We start from the raw sequence: 20,744 nt of genomic DNA, 5'->3' as shown, positions 1-20,744 counted from the left end.
CTCAGATTACAGCAATGCACCACCACACCCAGCTAATTTTTTAGTATTTAGTGGAGACAGAGCTTCACCATGTTAGTCAGACTGGTCGTGAACTCCGGACCTCAGGTGATCCACCCGCCTCGGCCTCTCAAAGTGCTGGAATTACAGGCGTGTGCCACGATGCCCGGCCCACGTAACTCAACTTTAAGGGTAAGGATGTAGCTGCAGTAATTAAAATAGTGTGGTGTTGGTGGAGGGACAGACACATAGATCCATGAGGCAGCATAGAAAATACAAAAATAGACCCACTCAAGTCCAGTCAATGATTTTTAACGAAGATGCAAAAGCAATTCAATGGAGAGAGAAGAGTCTTTTCAACTAATGTGTTAGAACAATTGACATTCATAGCCAAGAAAGTGAACCTCAACCTCATACTTCATACAAAAAGGAATTCAAAATAGATTATAGACATAAATGTAAAATACAGAACTACAAAACCTTTAAAAGAAACCATATTCAAAAATTTGTATGACATAGGGTTAAGGGAAGAGTCCTCAGACATGACACCAGAAGCAAAAGCATAAAAGAAAAATAGTCAACAAATTGGACTTCATCAAAAATAAAAGCTTTTGCTCTACATAAGACCCTGTTAATAAAATGATCAGACCAGCAAGAGACTAAAAGAAGATAGTTTCACATTACACATACAACAAAAACAAAAATATAATCAAAAAGGGGTAAAAGATTTGAACGAACCACCAAATGGGATACAGAGATGGCAAACAAACATATGAAAAGATTTTTCAGCACCTTGGCCATTAAAGAAATGTCCATTAAAGCCACAATAAGATACCATAACACACCTATTAGAATGGCTAAAGGCAAAAATTCTGACAACACCAAGTGCTGATAAGAATGTAGATCTTATATATTTCTGGTAAGAATGTAAAATAGTACACCCATTTGGGAAAACAATGTAGCACTTGCTCATAAAGTTAAACACATACTTACCATACAGCCCTGCATTCACAATCCTAGATATTTATCCTAGAGCAGGGGTCAGCAAACTGTTTCTAAAAGGGCGAAAGGTAAATATTTGAGTCATTACACACCATAGAGGACTCTGTTGCAACTATTCAACTTTGCCATTGTAGCACAAAAGTACACACAGACAATATATTTTTTTAAAAAAATAAGCATGCATGCATTCCAGTAAAACTTTATTTCCCAAAATGGGCAGCCAATTCACAGGCTATTGTTTGCCAACCCTTGTACTAAATAAATGAAAATTTATGCTCACATGGAAACCTGTACATGAATGTCCAAAGCAGCTTTCTAATAGCCAAAAAAGTGGAAACAACCTAAAGGTTTTTTTCAGTGAATAAATGAATAAACAAAGTGTGGTGCATCCATGGCATTCCATGAGGTAAGAACAGACTACTCAACAATAAAGAAAATGATCTACTGATACATTCAACAATTTGGTGGATCTCAAAAGTATTAGGGTCAGTGAAAAGCAGCCAATCTCAAAAGGATATATATTGTACAATTCCACTAATATATTCTCAAAGTGACAAAACTACAGTGACAAAGAGTACATCTGTGGCTACCAGGAATTATATTGGATGGATAGTCTGAATATAAAGGGGTAAAACAAGGGAATAAAGAGGTTTCTTTGAGGTAATAAAAGAGTTCTGTACCCTGACTATGGTGGTAGTTACATGAATCCACATGTGGAACAAAATTCACATACCTATATGCCAAAACAACAACAAGAACAATAAAATCAGTGCATACAAAAACTGATAAAATCTGTGTACAGTCTGTAGTTTGGTTAATAATATTGTACCAAAGTCAATTTCCTGCTTTCAATAATGTACTACAGTTATATATTGTTATCATAGGGAAAGCTGAGGGAAGGGTACACAGGACCTCTGTGTATTACTGTTGAAACTTCTTGAGTCTAAAGTTATTTCAAAATGAAAAGTTAAAAAAGTAAGTTAACTGTTAAAAGTAAAAATAATATCAATGTAACAATAACTGTGAAGTGTATAAGATATGTAGAAGTAAAATGTATGACCACAATAGCATAAGCTCATAAAAGGAGAAATGAAAGTATGGTGCCATAATATCTGTGAAGTGGTATATCACTTCAATGTAGACTGTGATAAGGTAAAGATGTATGCTATAAACCCTAAAGCAAACATAAAAATAGCATAAAGATGAGATATAGATAACAAGATAACTAAAAAGATAAAAGAATGATAAAAAATACTTAACCCAAAATAAAACAGAGAGGAACAAGTAAATAAAATAAAGATGGAACAAACAGAGATAGTAGATTTTTAAACCACCATTTTTTATGTAATTGTCAATAATTACATAAAACATAAATGGCCTAAACATCCCAATGGAAAAACACAGATTGATAGACTGGATTAAAAAAACAACACCCAACTATACACTTCCTAAAAGAAATCTAATTTACATAAAGAGAAAAATAATTAAAAGCAAAAGGATGAAAAAATATTCCACGCGGATTCCAACCAAAGAAAACTGGAGGAGTATAAGAACATGTATAAAGTAGATTTTTAGGACAAATAACATCAATAGAATTAGAGGGTCATTTCATAGTGAAAAAGACAGCATGTCAAAGCTTAATGTTTTACATCTAATTAACAAAGATTCAAAATACATGAAGTAATCTCTGATTACTTCAAGGAGAAGTAAGACAAATATAGAAAATTACAGTTCTTGATTTTAATACATTATCAGTCACTTTTAAAAGAAGTGGACAGAAAATAAGCAAGAATATAGAAAACTTAACACCACCAACCAACTTGATCTAATTAATACCTAAAAATTAATACCCAAACATCTAATAACACCCAAAAATAGCAAATAAATAATTCTTTCAAGTGCATATAAAACATTTAACAAAGATTACATTCAGTGCCATAATACAAGTCCCAATAAATTTAAACGGATTCAAGTCACATAAAGTTGTCTAACAACAATGGACCTAAATTAAAAACCAGTATTGGCACCATATCTGTAGTATCAAACAAAATTGAAAACAAAATTACAAACTACTAATTAATTCACGGGTGAAGACTAAAATGAACAGGGAAATTAGGAAATACTTTAAATGAAAATGAAAACACAACATACCAAAATGTGAGGAATGAAGTTATTCCAAATGAAGCATTTGGAATAAAATTTAGATCCTAAATTGTATATCAGAAAAAAGGAAAGTTTTAATTCAGTGACCTCACTTTCTGCTTCAAAGTGATAAACCTAATATAAAATGCATAAGATCTATAATTTGAAAACTACAAACAATTGCTGAGTAATTGATGAGATCTAAATCAAGATTTATAAATTCAACACTACTGACATTCTGGATCAGATAATTTTTGGGGTGGAAGGAGGCCCTGCACCTTATAGAATACTTAGCAACATCCCTGCCTTCTTCCCATTGAATGCTAGTTAGGAGCTGCTGGCCGTGACAATCAAAAATGTCTTCAGATATTGCCAAGTGACCCTAGATGAGCAAAATCTCCCGTGGGTAGGAAACACTGACCTAAATATATGGATGTATTATATTTATGAGTCAGAAGGCTTAATATGGTTAAGATGTCAATTCTGTAGATCCAATGCATTCCCAATTAAGATCCCAGTAACTTGTTTGGAAAAATTGAGAAACTGATTCTATACCTCATAAAAATATTTGAAATAATAGAATAACTAAAGCAAATTCAAAAATAACAAAGTTGAAGAACTTATACTACATGATTTCACCTGATTTCATGATTTATTATAAGCCTAAGTAATCAAGACAGATTATGGCTGGCACAGAGCTAAACAAATAGATCGATGGGGCAGTATAGAGTCCCAATATAGACCAATACACACATGGTTAATTGATTTTCAACAAAGTGCAAGAAAAATTCAGCAGGGAATTCAACAAATGGTGCTAGAATGACTAAATATTCATATAAAAAATGAACTTCAACCCATACCTTAAAGTATGTACAAAAATTAACTCAAAATGTATCACAGACTCTAAATGTAAAATCTAAAACTATAGTGCTCATGCATGAAAGTGTAAGTCTGTAACAAGTTAGGCAAAAATGTATTAGAAGTGATCTCAAAGCATGATTAATAAAAGAAAAAAAAATAAGTTCCTCAAAGTTAAGACATTATCTGCTTCTCCCAAAAACTTGGAGAAAGTATTTGCAAATTGTGTATCTGTTAAGGATATGAAGAGTTCTTCAAAACTCAGTAAGAAAATAAGCAACCCAAAAAAAACAAATGTGAAAGATTTAAACAAATATGTCACTATAGAAGATATATAGATGGCAAATAATATCATTAGACATTAGGGAAATGCTAATTTAAAATATGAGATACGGTCACACACCCACTAAAATGTCCAAAACGAAAAATCTGACCATACCAAGTAATGACAAGGATGTGGAGAAACTGGAACTCATATACTGATGATGAGAATGTAAAATAGTACAAACTCTATGGAACACTGTTGGGCAGTTTCTTAAAAAGCTGAACATATGCCTACCATATAACCCAACTATTCTACTCCTATATATCACTCAAATAAAACATATGTCCATACAACGATTTAAATGTTCATAGCAGCTTTATTGGTTACAGTCCAAAACTGGAAGCAACCCAAATGTCCACCAACTGGTGAATGCATAAACAAATTGGGGTGTATCCATAAAATGGAACACCACTCAGCAGGAAAAAAAGAATAAATTATTAAAACTTACAACAACATGGAGGAATCGCAAAACAATTACGCTGAATAAAAGAAACCAAACCGAAAAAAGAAGTACATACTGTATGGTTAAATGTATGGATAATGTAAACCACTCTATAATGACAGAAATCTAATCAGTGGTTTTCTGGGGACTCAGTGAAGAGGTAGGAGAGAGGGAGAAAGGAATTATGATGGGTACAAAAAAATTTGGGCAGGTTGAGGATTTATCATCTTGATTATGGTGACAGTTTCATGGGTATGTACACATTTTAAAATTTACCCAGTTGTATACTTTCTATATGCACATTTTATCAATTAATTGTACCACAATAAAGTTGTTAAAAATTAAAACATACCCACAAAAAGATTTAGACATGAATGTATATAGCTGCTTTATTCACATCGGCCCACAACTTGAAATCACCAGATATTCATCAAAAAGTAAAAGTGGTATATCGATACAATGGAATACTATTCAGCAATGGAAGGAATGAAATGCTGATATACAGCACACAATGAGACATCTCAAAAATGTTATACTATGCAAATAAAGTTATGAGCCAGAATACGCACTGCATAGTTCCATTCACATGAAATTCTAAAACATGTAAAGCTGATCTATAATGAAAGAAAGCAGCCCAGCGGCTGCATGGGGCCTTGAGAGTAGGTAGGGTTGGGAGAAGAAAACCGGTAGTTGGGAGCCTGACTGCAAAGAGGCTTGAAAGTGCTTGAATACTGAAAACTGTATACTCACCATAAGTACATTTAATTGTTTGTAAATTATCCCTAAACAATTAAAAAAAAAAACTGATTTGGGATTCATAAAACAGCGGCCTGAATTCTATCCTAGCTTAGCTTACTACCTCTGTTTTCCTTAGCAACTCTCTTATACTTTCAGCATGTATTGCTTCATGTATAAACAGTGACAATACCAAGTGTGCTTGATGAAGTATGAGATTGCACGCTGAAATAGATTAACTGAAAATAAGCAAATATTAATATTGTTAAATTGAAATGTCCTTTTACAACATAGTTTTTACATGCTACTTTCTACTTCTGGTTTTTTATTTTGTTTCTTGTTTTTCGTTTTTTTTTTTTGTAAGACAAGGTCTCACTCTGTCTTTGTCACCCAGGCTGGACAGGCTGCAGTGCACTGGCACAATCTTACCTTATCTCACTGCAGCCTCAAACTCCTCAGCTAAAGTGATTCTCCCACCTCAGCCTCCTAAGTAGCTGGGACTACAGGCATGTCCCACCATGCCCAGCTAATTTACTTTTTCCTTTTTTGTAGAGAGAAGGGTCCCACTATATTGTCCAGGCTGGTCTCGAACTCCTGGCCTCAAGTGATCCTCCCACATTGGCCTTCCAAAGTGCTGGGATTACAGGCATGAGCCATTATGCCATGCCTACTTCTGCTCTGTTCTTATGCTCAGTTGTTCCTTTTCTGAACAAAAAAGTTAAGATATAATGACTTTAAAACATTTATTATTGAGGCAAACATTTTAAATAAAGGCAGAAAAATATGAAGCAAGAAAGAAAATGGGTCCACAAACAAAAAATAGTATAACTAAACACTGATATTTTTGTTTTTCAAATTATAAAATTTAATGTATGGCTTAGCTAGAAAACGTATACTTTTAATGGGATTTCTTCACCACTTACATTACTTAGTCCTCACATTCCAAAAAGATCACAAAATTATATAGTATTTAGTATCAAAATGGCACATGTACACAAATACTTTTATCACCAAAATAAAGAATACTATGATTTCCTTTTCAGGCATTCAAACAACACATCTGTAACCCATATTCCCACAGACCTGAAAGTCATTACTATTTTTGACAAAATCTTTGGCAAGAATACACAATAAATGCTACAATTCTGATATTTCATCTGGAAATAGCCCTTTGAATTCAGAGTCCCTCAAACCACAGGGACACATGGCAATAATATAGGATTTTGGACTGCTGTTTTTAAAAAGAACTCTGGATGTTTATTTTGGCAAACTGGTTTTACCTCATCTTCATATATTTGAGAAATGTCAATTAAATAATGGTAGGAAGGCTGTCTGAAACTTAGAATGGATTTTCCACTAAAAAATAAATAAAACTTCTAAAATATAGTAAGATACAGAGTAGGATATACCTTACTTTATGTTGTAACATTTCTTAAATTGAAATATGACTGAAACCCTTATTTGTAATGAAATACTAAACAAATATCCTTGCAATAAAAACAGCAAAGCCTTCTGAATGATGTTTCAATCTTCCCTGAATGTTAAATGCATAGATTGCTAGTTGACCCTCAATATCCATCTTCCAGTTTTTACACAGTAATGAAAACTTCTGTGCACAAGACACAGCTGAAGATCACATTTCACAGATTCCCTTGCAGCTAGGTGAAGTCATGTGACTACATTCTGGCCAATGGGACGTGAGCAAAAGGAATGTATCAAATTTGGGAGTGACTGTCTTAAAAGAAAAAGCACATATTATTTCCTGTCTCTTTAACTGGGTCCTGCTGCCTCAAAGGTGAACATAATAGTAAAAATAGACAAGTCATCTTGGACTATGAAATAAAAACTACCTGTTAAAAATTACAAAGTAGACTGTTGGGCACACGACTCATGCCTGTAATCCAGTGCTTTGGGAGACTGAGGTAGGAGGTTCTTGTGAGCCTAGGTGTCAGAGGTTACAGTGAGCTATGATCACATCACTGTACTCCAGACTAGGCAAAAAAGTATGACCCTGTCTCAGTTAAAGAAAAAAAAAAAAAAAAGCCAAGGGAACATGATCAAAGAAGCCTGTGTCTCCAATATCATAAAGCCATTATATTAACCCAGGATTGCCTATTTGGATTTTTATATCACTGAAAAATAAACCTCTATGCTATTTAAGTAGTAGGGGAAATGAGAGTAAAGAAATAGAAGTAGACTTTGCATTAATTCTACTAGAGACTTGTAGCAAATTCTAGTGTTTTAGATATTCACTATATACGTGTGTGTGTGTGTGTGTGTGTGTGTGGAGATGTATATACATACACATGTATATGTATTAAATCATGTTTAATTTTTCTTCAAACCTCATAGCTTCCTTCACTGGGGAACAACAAAAATATATGAACACAGGGAGGGGCGCAATGCATACTGGGGCTGGTCAGGGGGTCCAGGCAAGAGGAGAGCACCAGGAAAAATAGTTAATGCATGCTGGGCTTACTACCTAGGCGATGGCTTGATAAGTGCAGCAAACCACCATGGCACACGCCTATGTAACAAACCTGCACATCCTGCACATGTATCCCAGAACTTAAAATCAAATTAATTGTTTTAAAAAGACATATCCTTATAGCCAAAATGTTTATATATACATACATATACATACATACATATATATATACACACACACACACACATATATATATATGTAGCTCTACAATATGTTAGCTAAGCTGGAATTAATCTAAGAAATCACTTAAAAATTTTACAGATGAAAAAACAGAATCATGAGGAAATTAAGGTTAAATGACTAGCCCAAGGTTATTCTTATCAAAAATAATTGTTTTTCTTTGACTCATAAATGAATATTTTTCTAAAGAAACAGAGTGAGATATGAAAGCAAAAAAGGAAGATGAATACATTATTCATTAAGATGCATTGTTAGCATGACAAAGTCTGTACGGCAAAATCAGGATAAATTGTTAAAGGTAGAGGGAAAACAGGGACCCAAAGCACACAAATGATCTCTTGTGTGAGTGACAGTCCTTGTGCTGAAGAGATGAGGAGTTCCAAATGCTGGCACTATAGTATGCTTTCAACCAGAACAATCTACTGTTAAATGAAGAGCGCTAAGGCAGGAAGGGTCACATGGGTTCGCACTCTATGGAGAAAAGAAATTAGTGTGTGGCTGTTCACCCAACATTTATTCAAATGAGAATGAAGCTAAAATAAAAGGATCTACGTTATCTATAAAGAAAAGCCAATTAAAGCCTAAGGGAAGTTTTGGGAGGATAAGCTCAAAAGCAATCTCATGAAAATTACTGACCCACTGCTCCCAAAACATGAGTATAAAGATTGACAAACAAGTTAAAAATTTTAAATATTTCACTACATTAGAAATTGGTAATTCTGGCTGGGCGCAGCGGCTCATGCCTATAATCCCAGCACTTTGGGAGGCCGAGGCAGGCGGATCACTTAAGGTCAGGAGTTTGAGACCAGCCTGGCCCACATGGCACAACCCCGTCTCTACTAAAAATACAAAAATCAGCTGACGTTAAAAAATCAGTGACGTGCACCTGTAATCCCAGCTACTCAGGAGGCTGAGGCAGGAGAATCACTTGAACCTGGGAGGCAGGGGTTGCAGTGAGCTGAGATTGCACCATTGCACTCCAGCCTGGGTGACAGAGTGAGGCTCCATCTCAAAAAAAAAAAAAAAAAAAAGAGAGAGAGAGAGAAAGAAATTTGTAATTCTTTCACTCAGACAAAACATAAGACAGTATTTTCAAAATATCAGGTATTTTTGAATACTAAAATAGTGGTTACTTCCTTTTAAGAAAAAAAAGAAAATTTGTTATAAATGTAAATTTCAAACAATTCTTATATAAGTTAGATATTCAAAATGTTCAAATTGCACAGCGAACACAAAATTGGATACACAAAATTTCTTGAACTGATGGTAATAAATGCCTAAAACCCTGACTCCCAGAGGTATGCATCTGAGAGCAAGTCTTTGTCACGGAGGAGCAACCTTACATTAAGAAACAACAGAATTCACAACTTTTTTAGTTGAATTTATGTTCATTCTTTTCCTTTCTTCTAAGTTTAGGAGGTCATTTTTGGCAACAATCAGATGTCTGTATCATCAAGAAAAGGATTACAAACTCCTTCTCAATTTTTAGGTCATCCAAGCAAAATTAGCTTTAAAAAAGTATTCTGTCTACCATGTTTCCCATTGTCTGCAGATTTTTTTTGCCAGCAGATGAATTTACAAGACATTGTCACTCTGAAATCAGTTTGCAGAAGCACATCCTGAATACTGGAAGATTCCCATGACACCTTGGCCAAATGAACTTGTGATCTCTCAGCTGCATCCATCCACTGAAAGTTTTACCTCATCTAAATATCCAAAATATCTCTCAAGCCAAGCCATGAATAAACTCCTCCTTGTCAAGCTGTGCTGAGAGTATTCTTTTCTTTCTCATAAACAAATAAAACAATGAATAAATAAGGAGACAGATATTTAGACTGCAATGTAGTGCTTTAAGACATTCTCTGGGGAACCAGCACACTTTTTGTATTGCTGGTAATCTTTCAGGCTGCTTCCATTTCTTGTGAACACTTGTTGAAAAGGTAGTACCTGTAGTTCAAGATGCTGGCTCTGATAAAGTTGTTTACTTTCAGTGTGGTAAACAAAAATCTTTCAGGATTATTATGAGTCTTTGATATTGATATATGCCAAACCAACTCTAGAAGACACGAATCAAGAAGACTTAAAGCTCTTTCTTCATAGAAGGAGTAAAACCTGATGTACTGCCAGTCATGGCAAGTACTCCATCCAGGCTGATGTGGTTTGGTTGTGTCCCCACCCAAATCTCATCTTGTTTTTTTGTTTGTTTGTTTGTTTTTTGAGACAGAGTTTCGCACTTGTTGCCCAGGCTGGAGTGTAATGGCGTGACCTTGGCTCACCGCAACCTCCGCCTTCCGGGTTCAAGCCATTCACCTGCCTCAGCCTCCCAAGTAGCTGGAATTACAGGCATGTGCCACCATGCCCAGCTAATTTTGTATTCTTAGTAGAGACGGGGTTTCTCCATGTTGGTCAGGCTGGTCTGGAACTCCCCAACCTCAGGTGATCCACCCACCTCAGCCTCCCAAAGTGCTGGGATTATAGGCATGAGCCACTGCACCTGGCCTAAATCTCAACTTGAATTGTAGCTCCCATAATTCCCACATGTTATAAGACAAACATGGTGGGAGGTAATCAAATCATAGGGGTGGGTCTTTCCTGTGCTGTTCTCATGAAAGTGAATAAGTCTCATGAGATCTAAAGGTTTTATAAAGGGGAGCTCCCCTGCACATGCTCTCTTGCCTGCCACCATGTAAGACGTAACTTTGTTCCTCCTTCTCTTTCTGCCATGATTATGAGGCCTCCCCAGCCATGTGGAACCATGAATCATTTAAACTTCTTTCCTTTATAAACTACCCAGCCTCGGGTATGTCTTTATTAGCAGTGTGAGAACATACTAATACAGTAAATTGGTACTGGTAGACTGGAGTGCTGCTATAAAGGTACCCGAAAATGTGAAAGAAACTTCGGAACTGGGTAACAGGCAAAGACTGGAACAGTTTGGAGGGCTCAAAAGAAGACAGGAAAATGTGGGAAAGTTTGGAACTTCCTAGAGACTTGAGGGCTCAGAAGACAGGAAGATGTGAAAAAGTTTGGAATTTCCTAGAGAATTGTTGAATGGCTTGGAACAAAATGCTAATACGACAACAAAGTCCAGGCTTAGGTGGTCTCAGATGGACATGAGGAACTTGTTGGGAACTAAAGGTCACTCTTTCTATGCAAAGAGACTGGGGGCATTTTGCCCCTTCCCCAGAGATCTGGGGAACTTTCAACTTGAGAGAAATGACTTAGGGTATCTAGCAGAAGAAATTTCTAAGCAGCAAAGCATTCAACAGGAAGCAGACCATAAAAGTTTGGAAAATTTGCAGCTTGACGATGCAATAGAAAAGAAAAACCCATATTTGGGGGAAAAATTCAAGCCTGCTGCAGAAATTTGCATAAGTAATAATGAGCCAAATGTTAATCACCAAGACAATGGGGGAAACGTCTCCGAGGCATGTCAGAGATGTTCACAGGCGCCCCTCCCATTATAGGCTCCAGAGGCCTCAGCGGTAAAAATGGTTTCCTGGGCCAGGTCCAGGCCCCCACTGCAGCATGCAGCCTAGGGACTTGGTTCCCTGCATCCCAGTCACTCCAGCAGTCGCTAAACAGGCAAAGGTACAGATCAGGCCGTGCTTCAGAGGGTACAAGTCCCAAGTCTTGGCAGCTCCCATATGGTGTTGAGCCTGCGAGTGCACAGAAGCCAAGAATTGAGGTTTGGGAACCTTTGCCTAGATTTCAGATGATGTACACAAATGTCTGCGCTGGGTGCGGTGGCTCATGCCTGTAATCCCAGCACTTTGGGAGGCCGAGGCGGGTGGATCACGAGGTCAGGAGATTGAGACCATCTTGGCTAACATGGTGAAACCCCGTCTCTACTGAAAATACAAAAAATTAGCCAGGCATGGTGGCGGGCGACTATAGTCCCAGCTACTTGGGAGGCTGAGGCAGGAGAACGGCATGAACCCAGGAGGCAGAGCTTGCAGTGAGCGGAGATCACGCCATTGCACTCCAACCTGGGTGACACAGCGAGACTCCATCTCAAAAAAAAAAGAAAGAAATGTCTGGATGTCCAGGCAGAAGTTTGCTGCAGGGGCAGGGCCCTCATGAAGAACCTCTGCTAGGGCAGTATAGAAGGGAAATGTGGGGTTGGAGCCCCTACGCAGAGTCCCCACTGGGGCACTGCCTAGTGAAGCTATAAGATGAGGGCCACTTTCCTGCAGACCCCAGAATGGTAGATCCACCGACAGCTTGCACTGTGCCCCTGGGAAAGCCACAGACACTCAATGCCAGCCCATGAAAGCAGCCAGGAGGGGAGCTGTACCCTGCAAAGCCACAAGGGTGGAGCTGTTCAAGGTTGTGGGAGTCCACCTCTTGCATTAGCATTACCTGGATATGAGATATGGAGACAAAGGAGATCATTTTGGAACTTTAAGGTTTCATGACTGCCCTATTGGATTTCGAACTTGCATGGCACCTGTAGCCTCTTTGTTTTGGCCAATTTCTCCCATTTGAAATGGATATATTTACCCAATGCCTGTACTCTCATTGTATCTGGGAAGTAACTAACTTGTTTATGATTTTACAAGCTCATAGGTAGAAGGAACCTGCCTTGTCTCAGATGAGACTTTGGACTGTGGACTTCTGAGTTAATGCTGAAATGAGTTAAGACTCTTGGGGACTGTTGGGAAGGAATGATTGGTTTTGAAATGTGAGGACATGAGATTTGGGAGGGGCTGGGTGGAATGATACGGTTTGGCTGTGTCTCCACCCAAATCTCATCTTCAATTGTAGTTCTCATAATTCCCAAGTGTTATGAGAGGGACCCAGTGGGAGGTAACTGAATCCTGAATGAGGGGTCTTTCCTGTGTTGTTCTCATGATAGTGAATAAGTCTCATGAGATCTAATGATTTTATAAAGGGGAGTTCCCCTGCACATGTTCTCTTGCCTGCCACCATGTAAGATGTGACTTTGCTCCTCTTTTGCTTTCCACCATGACTGTGAGGCCTCCCCAGCCATGTGGAACTGTGAGTCAATTAAATCTTTTTCCGTTACAAATTACCCAGCCCTTGGTATGTCTTTATTAGCAGTGTGAGAACAGATTAATATACATGCCAACTGTACCAAGCCCCATCTTTTAGCATGTCAAAAATTTCAAAAGCCTTTCAGCCTTCTAAAATGTACCTCACTAATTTGGAATTTATTATGTATCAATATGTGTGAAACAGATAAAAACTAGAAAATGGCTGCACAAAATAATGCTAGTTGTTACATGCAAATGTTTAGTGAATGGGAAATGGCATTAATCCCAATTTGGCAATGATCTACTTCAAAATATTAGAAGAGTCTGCACTTCTGTAACATATAATATCATCTGATTGAGCTTGGGCCACAGGAAAGAACACTTACGATAAATAACAAAATTGTAGTAGCTAGTTCCAACCTTCTTACTGAACCTATTTTAAATTACCATTTTAAGAAATTCAGCATTTTGAAACTTATATAAATTGGCAGCTAATTAGAAAAAGTATGTTTATTTTAAATATAAATTACTAAGGCTAGTTTCTCTGTATTATTCCCTACACGATAATATATATTTATAATGATTCCATTTGTTTCTACAAATGTTTCTCTAATTAATGAAATCTCTTTAATTATTCTGAATTTAAAAGGTTGTTTTAAAAGAATTTCCTAAACTCAGTTGAGCACTAAAACAAATTCTCAATAGATGTCTGTTAACTTAATGTAGCAAACATTTCCTTCCCTCTCCTTCAGAAATGATAGATCTCATATATGACTGAAAACCACTGGTTAAAAAAACAAATTCAGTATCTATTAAACTTAGGTAAAATATACAAATAATTAGTGCAAGACTTTAATAAATAAACCACCTGCCTTGATCTGAATTGGTGCAGGAACTGAGCAGAATAAGTAGCAGATACTCTTGTTTGCAAAGCTTAGGCTTCAAGTTATTTCTATTTTAATATTTTTAAATCTGACAATATAAAGTATCCTTAATCCTTACTATGTATTTTTAAATTTCAAATATACTCTAGTAAAGTAGAAAATAAGTCATAATTATTCTATATTCAAAGATATATTATTTTATTTCTTAAAATCAATATTTCACAAAACTTATTTCAATAAGACCTGTCACGATGGCCTAAAACTTCTGATCTCACCTTTTTCAAGATTACTCTTTTGTATAATTAACTCTGTAATACTTTAAAATTTTTCAAGCATTAAAAACTAAATACATTTTCCAATAATTATTTTTCATGATTCATTAATATATTTAATGACTTTAGCTTTGAAGTATTCTTCTAATTCGGAAACCAAGTACTTTTCAAGCTTTGCTTCTGAGGTGTTCTGGGAATAATATAGTAGTTACTTAAATTTAAATATAATTCCTCAATAAGTGCTCTGACATTTTACTATGTAACATTTTGGAAAGTTTTACTTACTGAGACATCTTTCATGTTTTTCTCAAAGAAGAAATAACAAGACTCTTTAGAAAAATTAAACGTGTATACATCAGCTGGTCCTGCTCCTGACAACAATGCTTTTCTCAGTTCACCAACATATTTCCCCTTTTCCATTGCCATGTCATCAGCTTCTTGGGAAATCTCTGATTCAGAAACTATGGGAAATATTAACAAAAGTTTTAAAATGAAAAGTAAATGACTACACATGAGAAAATATTAGTTTATCTGTTAGTACTAATTTATCGCAAGTAACAGAAACGTAAACAAGTAAAATCAATCCCTATACTACACATTTTCAAATCAAATTATTCCTTTTTACTGAACTAGCAATTTTTGAGAAATGCATTAATTTAGACTCACATCTCATGTGAAATACATTAAACCCTTGACAGTCTTTCTCTGTCCTCAGATGAAACACATTGTAAATTATCACAGAAACTCCCACTTTGTGTAACTGCTCTTAGGTCAAAGTCAGATAATTTCCTACAATGAATAATAAGCTCAGTATTTTATAACATCTTTCTTCCTTGCATCAAAGATTCAATAGCCTATACTGTGTTTCTCACTCATATGCGCAGAGTAAAACAAAAGCAAAAGTGGAGCTCATTATTCTAATATCATGTGCCAACATCAGAAAATATGGATGAAAGGAGATGATAAGGAAAGAATGGGAAGGAAACTAAAATGTACTGAGTATCTCCTCTGCAACACATACTATACTAGAGATCGTTTCCAATTCTCTTATCTAGGTATTTTTAAAGCTGATGTTTTATCTATCATTGAGATTTTTGTTTCAATAATTATATTTTCAATTCTAGATATTATCTTTGTTCCTTTGTCATTATATCCTGTTCTTATCCTACCCTTCTTTTAAATATTTAAATAAACATATTTTAAGATCTCTTTCATTTCTGTATTTATGTGTGGCTCCTGGGGTATAAATTATGTTTCTTCTATCTGTGGAAAAATTCTTGTTTTACTTGTTTTCCTTTCATGCTTTGTAACATTTGAATACAGCTCGCCTCTAGCCAAAGTGGCAATGCTCTGGGAAGAAGTGGTCTTAAATGAAGGTTGCTGGTTTGCCTTTCTGGGGGTCATTACAAGTTTTATCAGTTTGGGACTAGTTTTGAAAGTTAATTTCTCACCTTGATTTTTACACTTGAGGCAAAGTGTTCCATTTTAAACCTCCCATCCACACATAACACAGGTTTAGGATTCTGATTTTTCTTGAGACTTTTATTCACTCATAGTCCTTAGGGATTGTTCTATTTTTATGCTGCATCCTCCGGACAGAGAGTAGTAGTTTTTTTAAAAGATTATTTTATTAACAGCATATATTTTCCAGGTTCCTTTCTTTATGCTGAGAGCTCAACTCCAATTCCCTAAGAGGTCTGAAGCCTCAACATTCCACCTCACTCAAACATTACACTCACTGTCATCTAGAAGTATATCTAGTTCAGATATTCCATGAATCTACAAGTAAGCTTTAATTCCCATCAATTACTTTGGTTTTGAAATAGCTCTTCAAACATGGTGTCTGAGGTTTTCCCTTTCTTCCACTCAAAAGTGGCAATGGGTCTGCATATTTGTTTGCTTTTAAAATTACAAGATTCAATCTCGTATTTGTTGGAATGTGTGTGTGGTTGGATGGTTTCCTGTGTTAATTTAGGCTATCACAGTAATGATAAAAGTCCCATATGGTTGTATAATTTCATACTTATGCGTTACACTTATCTATTTTAATTCCTTATAAAACTGAAAAACAGATATTATTTTCATTTTGCAAAAGAGAAAACTGAGGCTCACAGAGATCAAGTAATGGTCTAGGGTGATGTAGTAAGTAACTGGTGAAGCTGGGATTAATACTCATATCTCTCTGGATGTTTTATTTTGAGGTGAAGCAGAGACATGAAACATTGGATAAATTATTTCCATCCATAATTTTGAAAAACAACATTAGTATAAAATATTACAGAATATAAGGAAATCATGATTAAAGAATCCCTAAAATGGAAGACACATTTTCATACCTTTGGTCTCTATGCTATCGAGTGTCTGGAAGATCCATGACAGTAAATGAAAAAGGGAGTCTTGCAAGGTACCAATATATTTTATATGATCAATTTTTGATAACAAGTTTTGATAATAAAATATGATTCTCATACTTCACACAACCTTTGAAAGGAGGTAAGAATAAAAATAGCTTATATTTATATATTAACAGCTTCTAAAACACTTTCACATTTTCTCTATTGGAAGCGGACACATTTAATATGATTATCACTATCAAACCTATTGATCTTTCAAATGCCCTAGCAGCTCTCCTAAAAAAAAAAAGAAGATAAATGCTTCCTATTTAAGGAATAATTTCATATTTTGTGTTTGCATTATGTTAAAAAGTAACTACCTAACTTTAACTCACCAATACCTAGGAAGAACAGTTATTTCACAGAGAAACAGGAAATAAATTTGTAGATGCCATCTTTAATGCAGCCATAGAAAAACTTGAAGAAAACACAAAAGAAAATAGAGAACATCTATTTAAAAAGCATCTAGTTAAAAGTATTCTAAATTTCATTAAAATGAAAAGATACCTGTCTGAAAATATGTAATCATTCATTCATTCCAAAAATGCTAGCCTATGGAGCTCAAATTCAAGTGCTAATATCTTAGACAACATTTTAGATATCTTGTCAGTTATCATCCAAGATATCCTCTTATTTTCCTCTCCTAATAAATACTGTGCTGATTATTATGGAATATTTAATTTTTGAAGGAGAAAAAAACATACGAAAGGAAATTAATTATGTAAAACAGGTATTTGTTCAAAAACGTACTTGAAAAATTCCTATAAAAGTAAACATGGAAATGTGACTGCCTACATAGGGCTTCAAACCTAAAAAACCAACCTGGTCACCAGTTTTGAATTCTGTGCCAAGAACATCTGGAAAAAGTATAGCTGTAAGCACGCGATGCTCTAAAACTTCAGTGACCAAAAATAAAGGCAATGGAAATAATAAAATTCAGCAAGAATGCAACTGAACCACATAATAAGGCATAAAACATGAGCAGGTCAACATGACCAAAAGACAAGGAACCATTGTCAGACTGGTAGGAGTCAGACTGAGACTCACTTTAACACTGAAAAGCATCACTTTTGCAGTGTTTATAGGTAGATGAAGACGTAAGTGAGGAAAGAAGATTTTTTTCCTTCAGATACCTATATATAACTAGCCAAAAGCCTGCACACATCCTAAGCTTGTACTGGAGCTCAGAACACATACAGTCTTATCACACCATTAGGATTCTAGTTGGTATTGCATCATAAACCCATTTCACTGCTTGATTTATTAAAATCCTCTTTCCACTGAGTTCTGTCACTATTTCCATATAGGTCAAAAAATATTTACACTCAAGATAATTATAAGTGGATCTAATTAGTGGATAATAAAACAATTAGTAAAGTTTAATTTACTCTTTAATAAACTTCAAACCACTCCAGAGATGGGTGATATAAGTTTCCTACTGCCAATAAGAATTCTTATGAAAGTCAGAGTCATCGATCATTAACCCACTTTGTGACTTAACCCTGCGATATAACCCCCTGTAATATTGATGTGATGATAGACCACATGATAATTAGATAATCGGACCTCAAAAACATTCATTAGATAAAACATTGCTAATGGAAATCAGTGAGTTTAGTGTGGGGGAGATTAAAAGGAAACTTACATCCTTTTAATTTCACTCAAATGAAAAGAGAAAAAAAATTGTCCAAATTGAAGGTTGCAGCAATCAAAATGTTGAACAAAAAAAAAACAGGATGAGGTATAGGAAGGAAATCCATTTCCATGTTTCAATTATTTAATTGTTTCAATGTCCTTAGTGATGTTATTGTCTACATGTAAAGTACCAGATCACATTTATGGAATAAGCCTTAACTAAACATGGGCACAGTGTTATATTATTTGATTTCCTATTTTGTCCCTGATATGTAAACAAGAAAACAGAAATGAATGAAGGCATAAAACACATGAGAGATTTAAACATTATTAGATATTTTTGAAAATAAAATGACCACATAGTGCACTATAAATTTTCTGTTTTCAAGTTTATTTGGTACAGGAAGCCAAAATGGTAACAATCCACCAGAGAATATGTAAGTTTGATATCACATTTTTGTCACACTAAATTCCATTAGCTAAAAAATAAATGGTAGAATATACTGCAGTTATGACAAATGTCAACAATAAGTAAATATAAAACTGGAGTTTTCATTCAAAAACATGCTAACTCTAAAATGAACAATTTATTTTCTTTTTTCGCAGACCAGTTTTATATATTTGAGACATCCTTTCATTCTTTCAATCAAAAAAGTATTCATTGAGAATGTATTTGGTAGGTACTGGTCTAGATAATTGCATAGAGTGTTGACAAACCAAATGTGTCTCTTACCCTCAGTATAGATCAGTACCATCTAGTGAAATGACAATTCATGTTAATATTATTAAGAATGATGCCAGCACAATTGTATGATATAAACGAAATGTTCCATAAATGTAAGGTTAACTTACATTTCTGGTTAAATTAAGAGATAAGAGTTAATGGAGTGTTCTTTTTCCCCCCAATACTTAATGATTAAAAAATTTCAAATAACATATTATCATTGATTTTTATCTTGGTGAATGAGGCTTACGGACTAGATTAGAATTCAGCCTCTTCCTTTGATAATTAAGGCTCCTGAAACATCTTAAGGTCATCTGTCTGACAATAACTTAGTATACGGAATATGTCATTTGCCAATTAGAAATATCTAAAGTTATAAATACAGTATTCCTTACATACAAGCAACCACTTCCCCTAGGACTTGCTTCCAAGCTGTGTTGTTAGAACCGTTCTTCTCACCCAGATGACCAGCATTAATCTATTGCCCTTGTCTTTAGCCTCATACACCCTTCGCCCTAAAACAAGAAATATTGTCTTCTGGATATAATCTCTCTGGCATACATAAAACTAAGCTGACAAATCTTCTACTCTTGAACTGCAACAACCAACCTGATTTCTGATTTCTGATTTCTGATTTCTCTTACAGAGAAATGTGTAGATTAAACAGGTATCACAATAAGTACTGCAAATAGTACCCCTGAAAATTCTTTATTTTACAGGAATCCCTACATCAACATTACCTGTTCTGTGTCAAAAAAGACAATTTTTTTGAAACTCTGTAAGTATAAATTCAATTTGACTGAGTTGTATAACATAATTCATAATGCTCAAGAAAGAAACAAAATTTTACAATGTATTGTAATTTTAAAGATGATATAATAATCATGGTAACAAATTCTAGAGAAATATTTCTAAAGTTAATAGAAGATATAAATAGTATGTAAATTAACACGTAAAAATTATCTTACAGAAAACATTATTCACAACGTAACTCTAGAAAAGACTTTTGCATAATTATAAAAATAGTTCTTTAAATATTTCAATAAGATACTTTAGAAGACTATTAAAACTTCGTATACAAGGAAAATATAAGGCTAAATATTTTTACTTTATATCCACCATGTTCCATACACGATTTGAGGGTCATTAGCATTTTTAAAATATTATCACCAAAGAGTTAAAAAAAATCTATTTCCTAAAATCACAGCCAAGATCCTAAATGTGGGTGTGAACCTTGCATTACAAATTTTTAGGCTCTGGTCCTGTTTTGTTACAAATGTAATACATGTTCATTGGGGAAAATAAATAAATAAATAACCCACCACTACCCCATTGCCCCAAGGCAACACATACCCATTTACCTAACCAATCTCCTTCCTCTGCCCCAGACTTCTTCCCTGCCATCCTGAGAAAAGATATATTTAGAAAGCACTATTTATATTTTCTATAAAGAGATCATTTTAAAACTCTGAACAAATCCAAGTTACTAAGATTCAAATGGTAACCAGAATTTTCTATGACACGTTTGTTTTTCTATTACTATTAAATATAGAAAGTGGCATTAAATATTGCAAACCTGTATATAAATTTGACAGCAATAGCAAGTAAAATTAATATCAGTTTTACCCAATATCTATTGGAAAAAGTATCCCTGAGGACTGAAGAATAGC

General features: G+C 35.0%; 1 protein-coding gene across 9 annotated transcripts in view; it reads right to left on the bottom strand.

The window, feature by feature from the left end:
* The window catches only part of XRCC4 (X-ray repair cross complementing 4), a 310,135-nt gene that overhangs the window by 222,250 nt on the left and 67,141 nt on the right, over positions 1-20,744 (bottom strand). For all 9 annotated transcript variants that reach the window (XM_054555079.1, XM_024246673.3, XM_024246676.3 and 6 more), the window contains one exon: positions 14,608-14,783. In XM_054555079.1, coding sequence (XP_054411054.1) covers positions 14,608-14,783 — 176 coding nt within the window. The remainder of the gene's footprint in view (positions 1-14,607; positions 14,784-20,744) is intronic.

Source organism: Pongo abelii, chromosome 4, assembly GCF_028885655.2.
Source record: "Pongo abelii isolate AG06213 chromosome 4, NHGRI_mPonAbe1-v2.0_pri, whole genome shotgun sequence".
Lineage (NCBI taxonomy): Eukaryota > Metazoa > Chordata > Mammalia > Primates > Hominidae > Pongo > Pongo abelii.
This window is presented reverse-complemented; position numbering and strand designations above follow the sequence as displayed.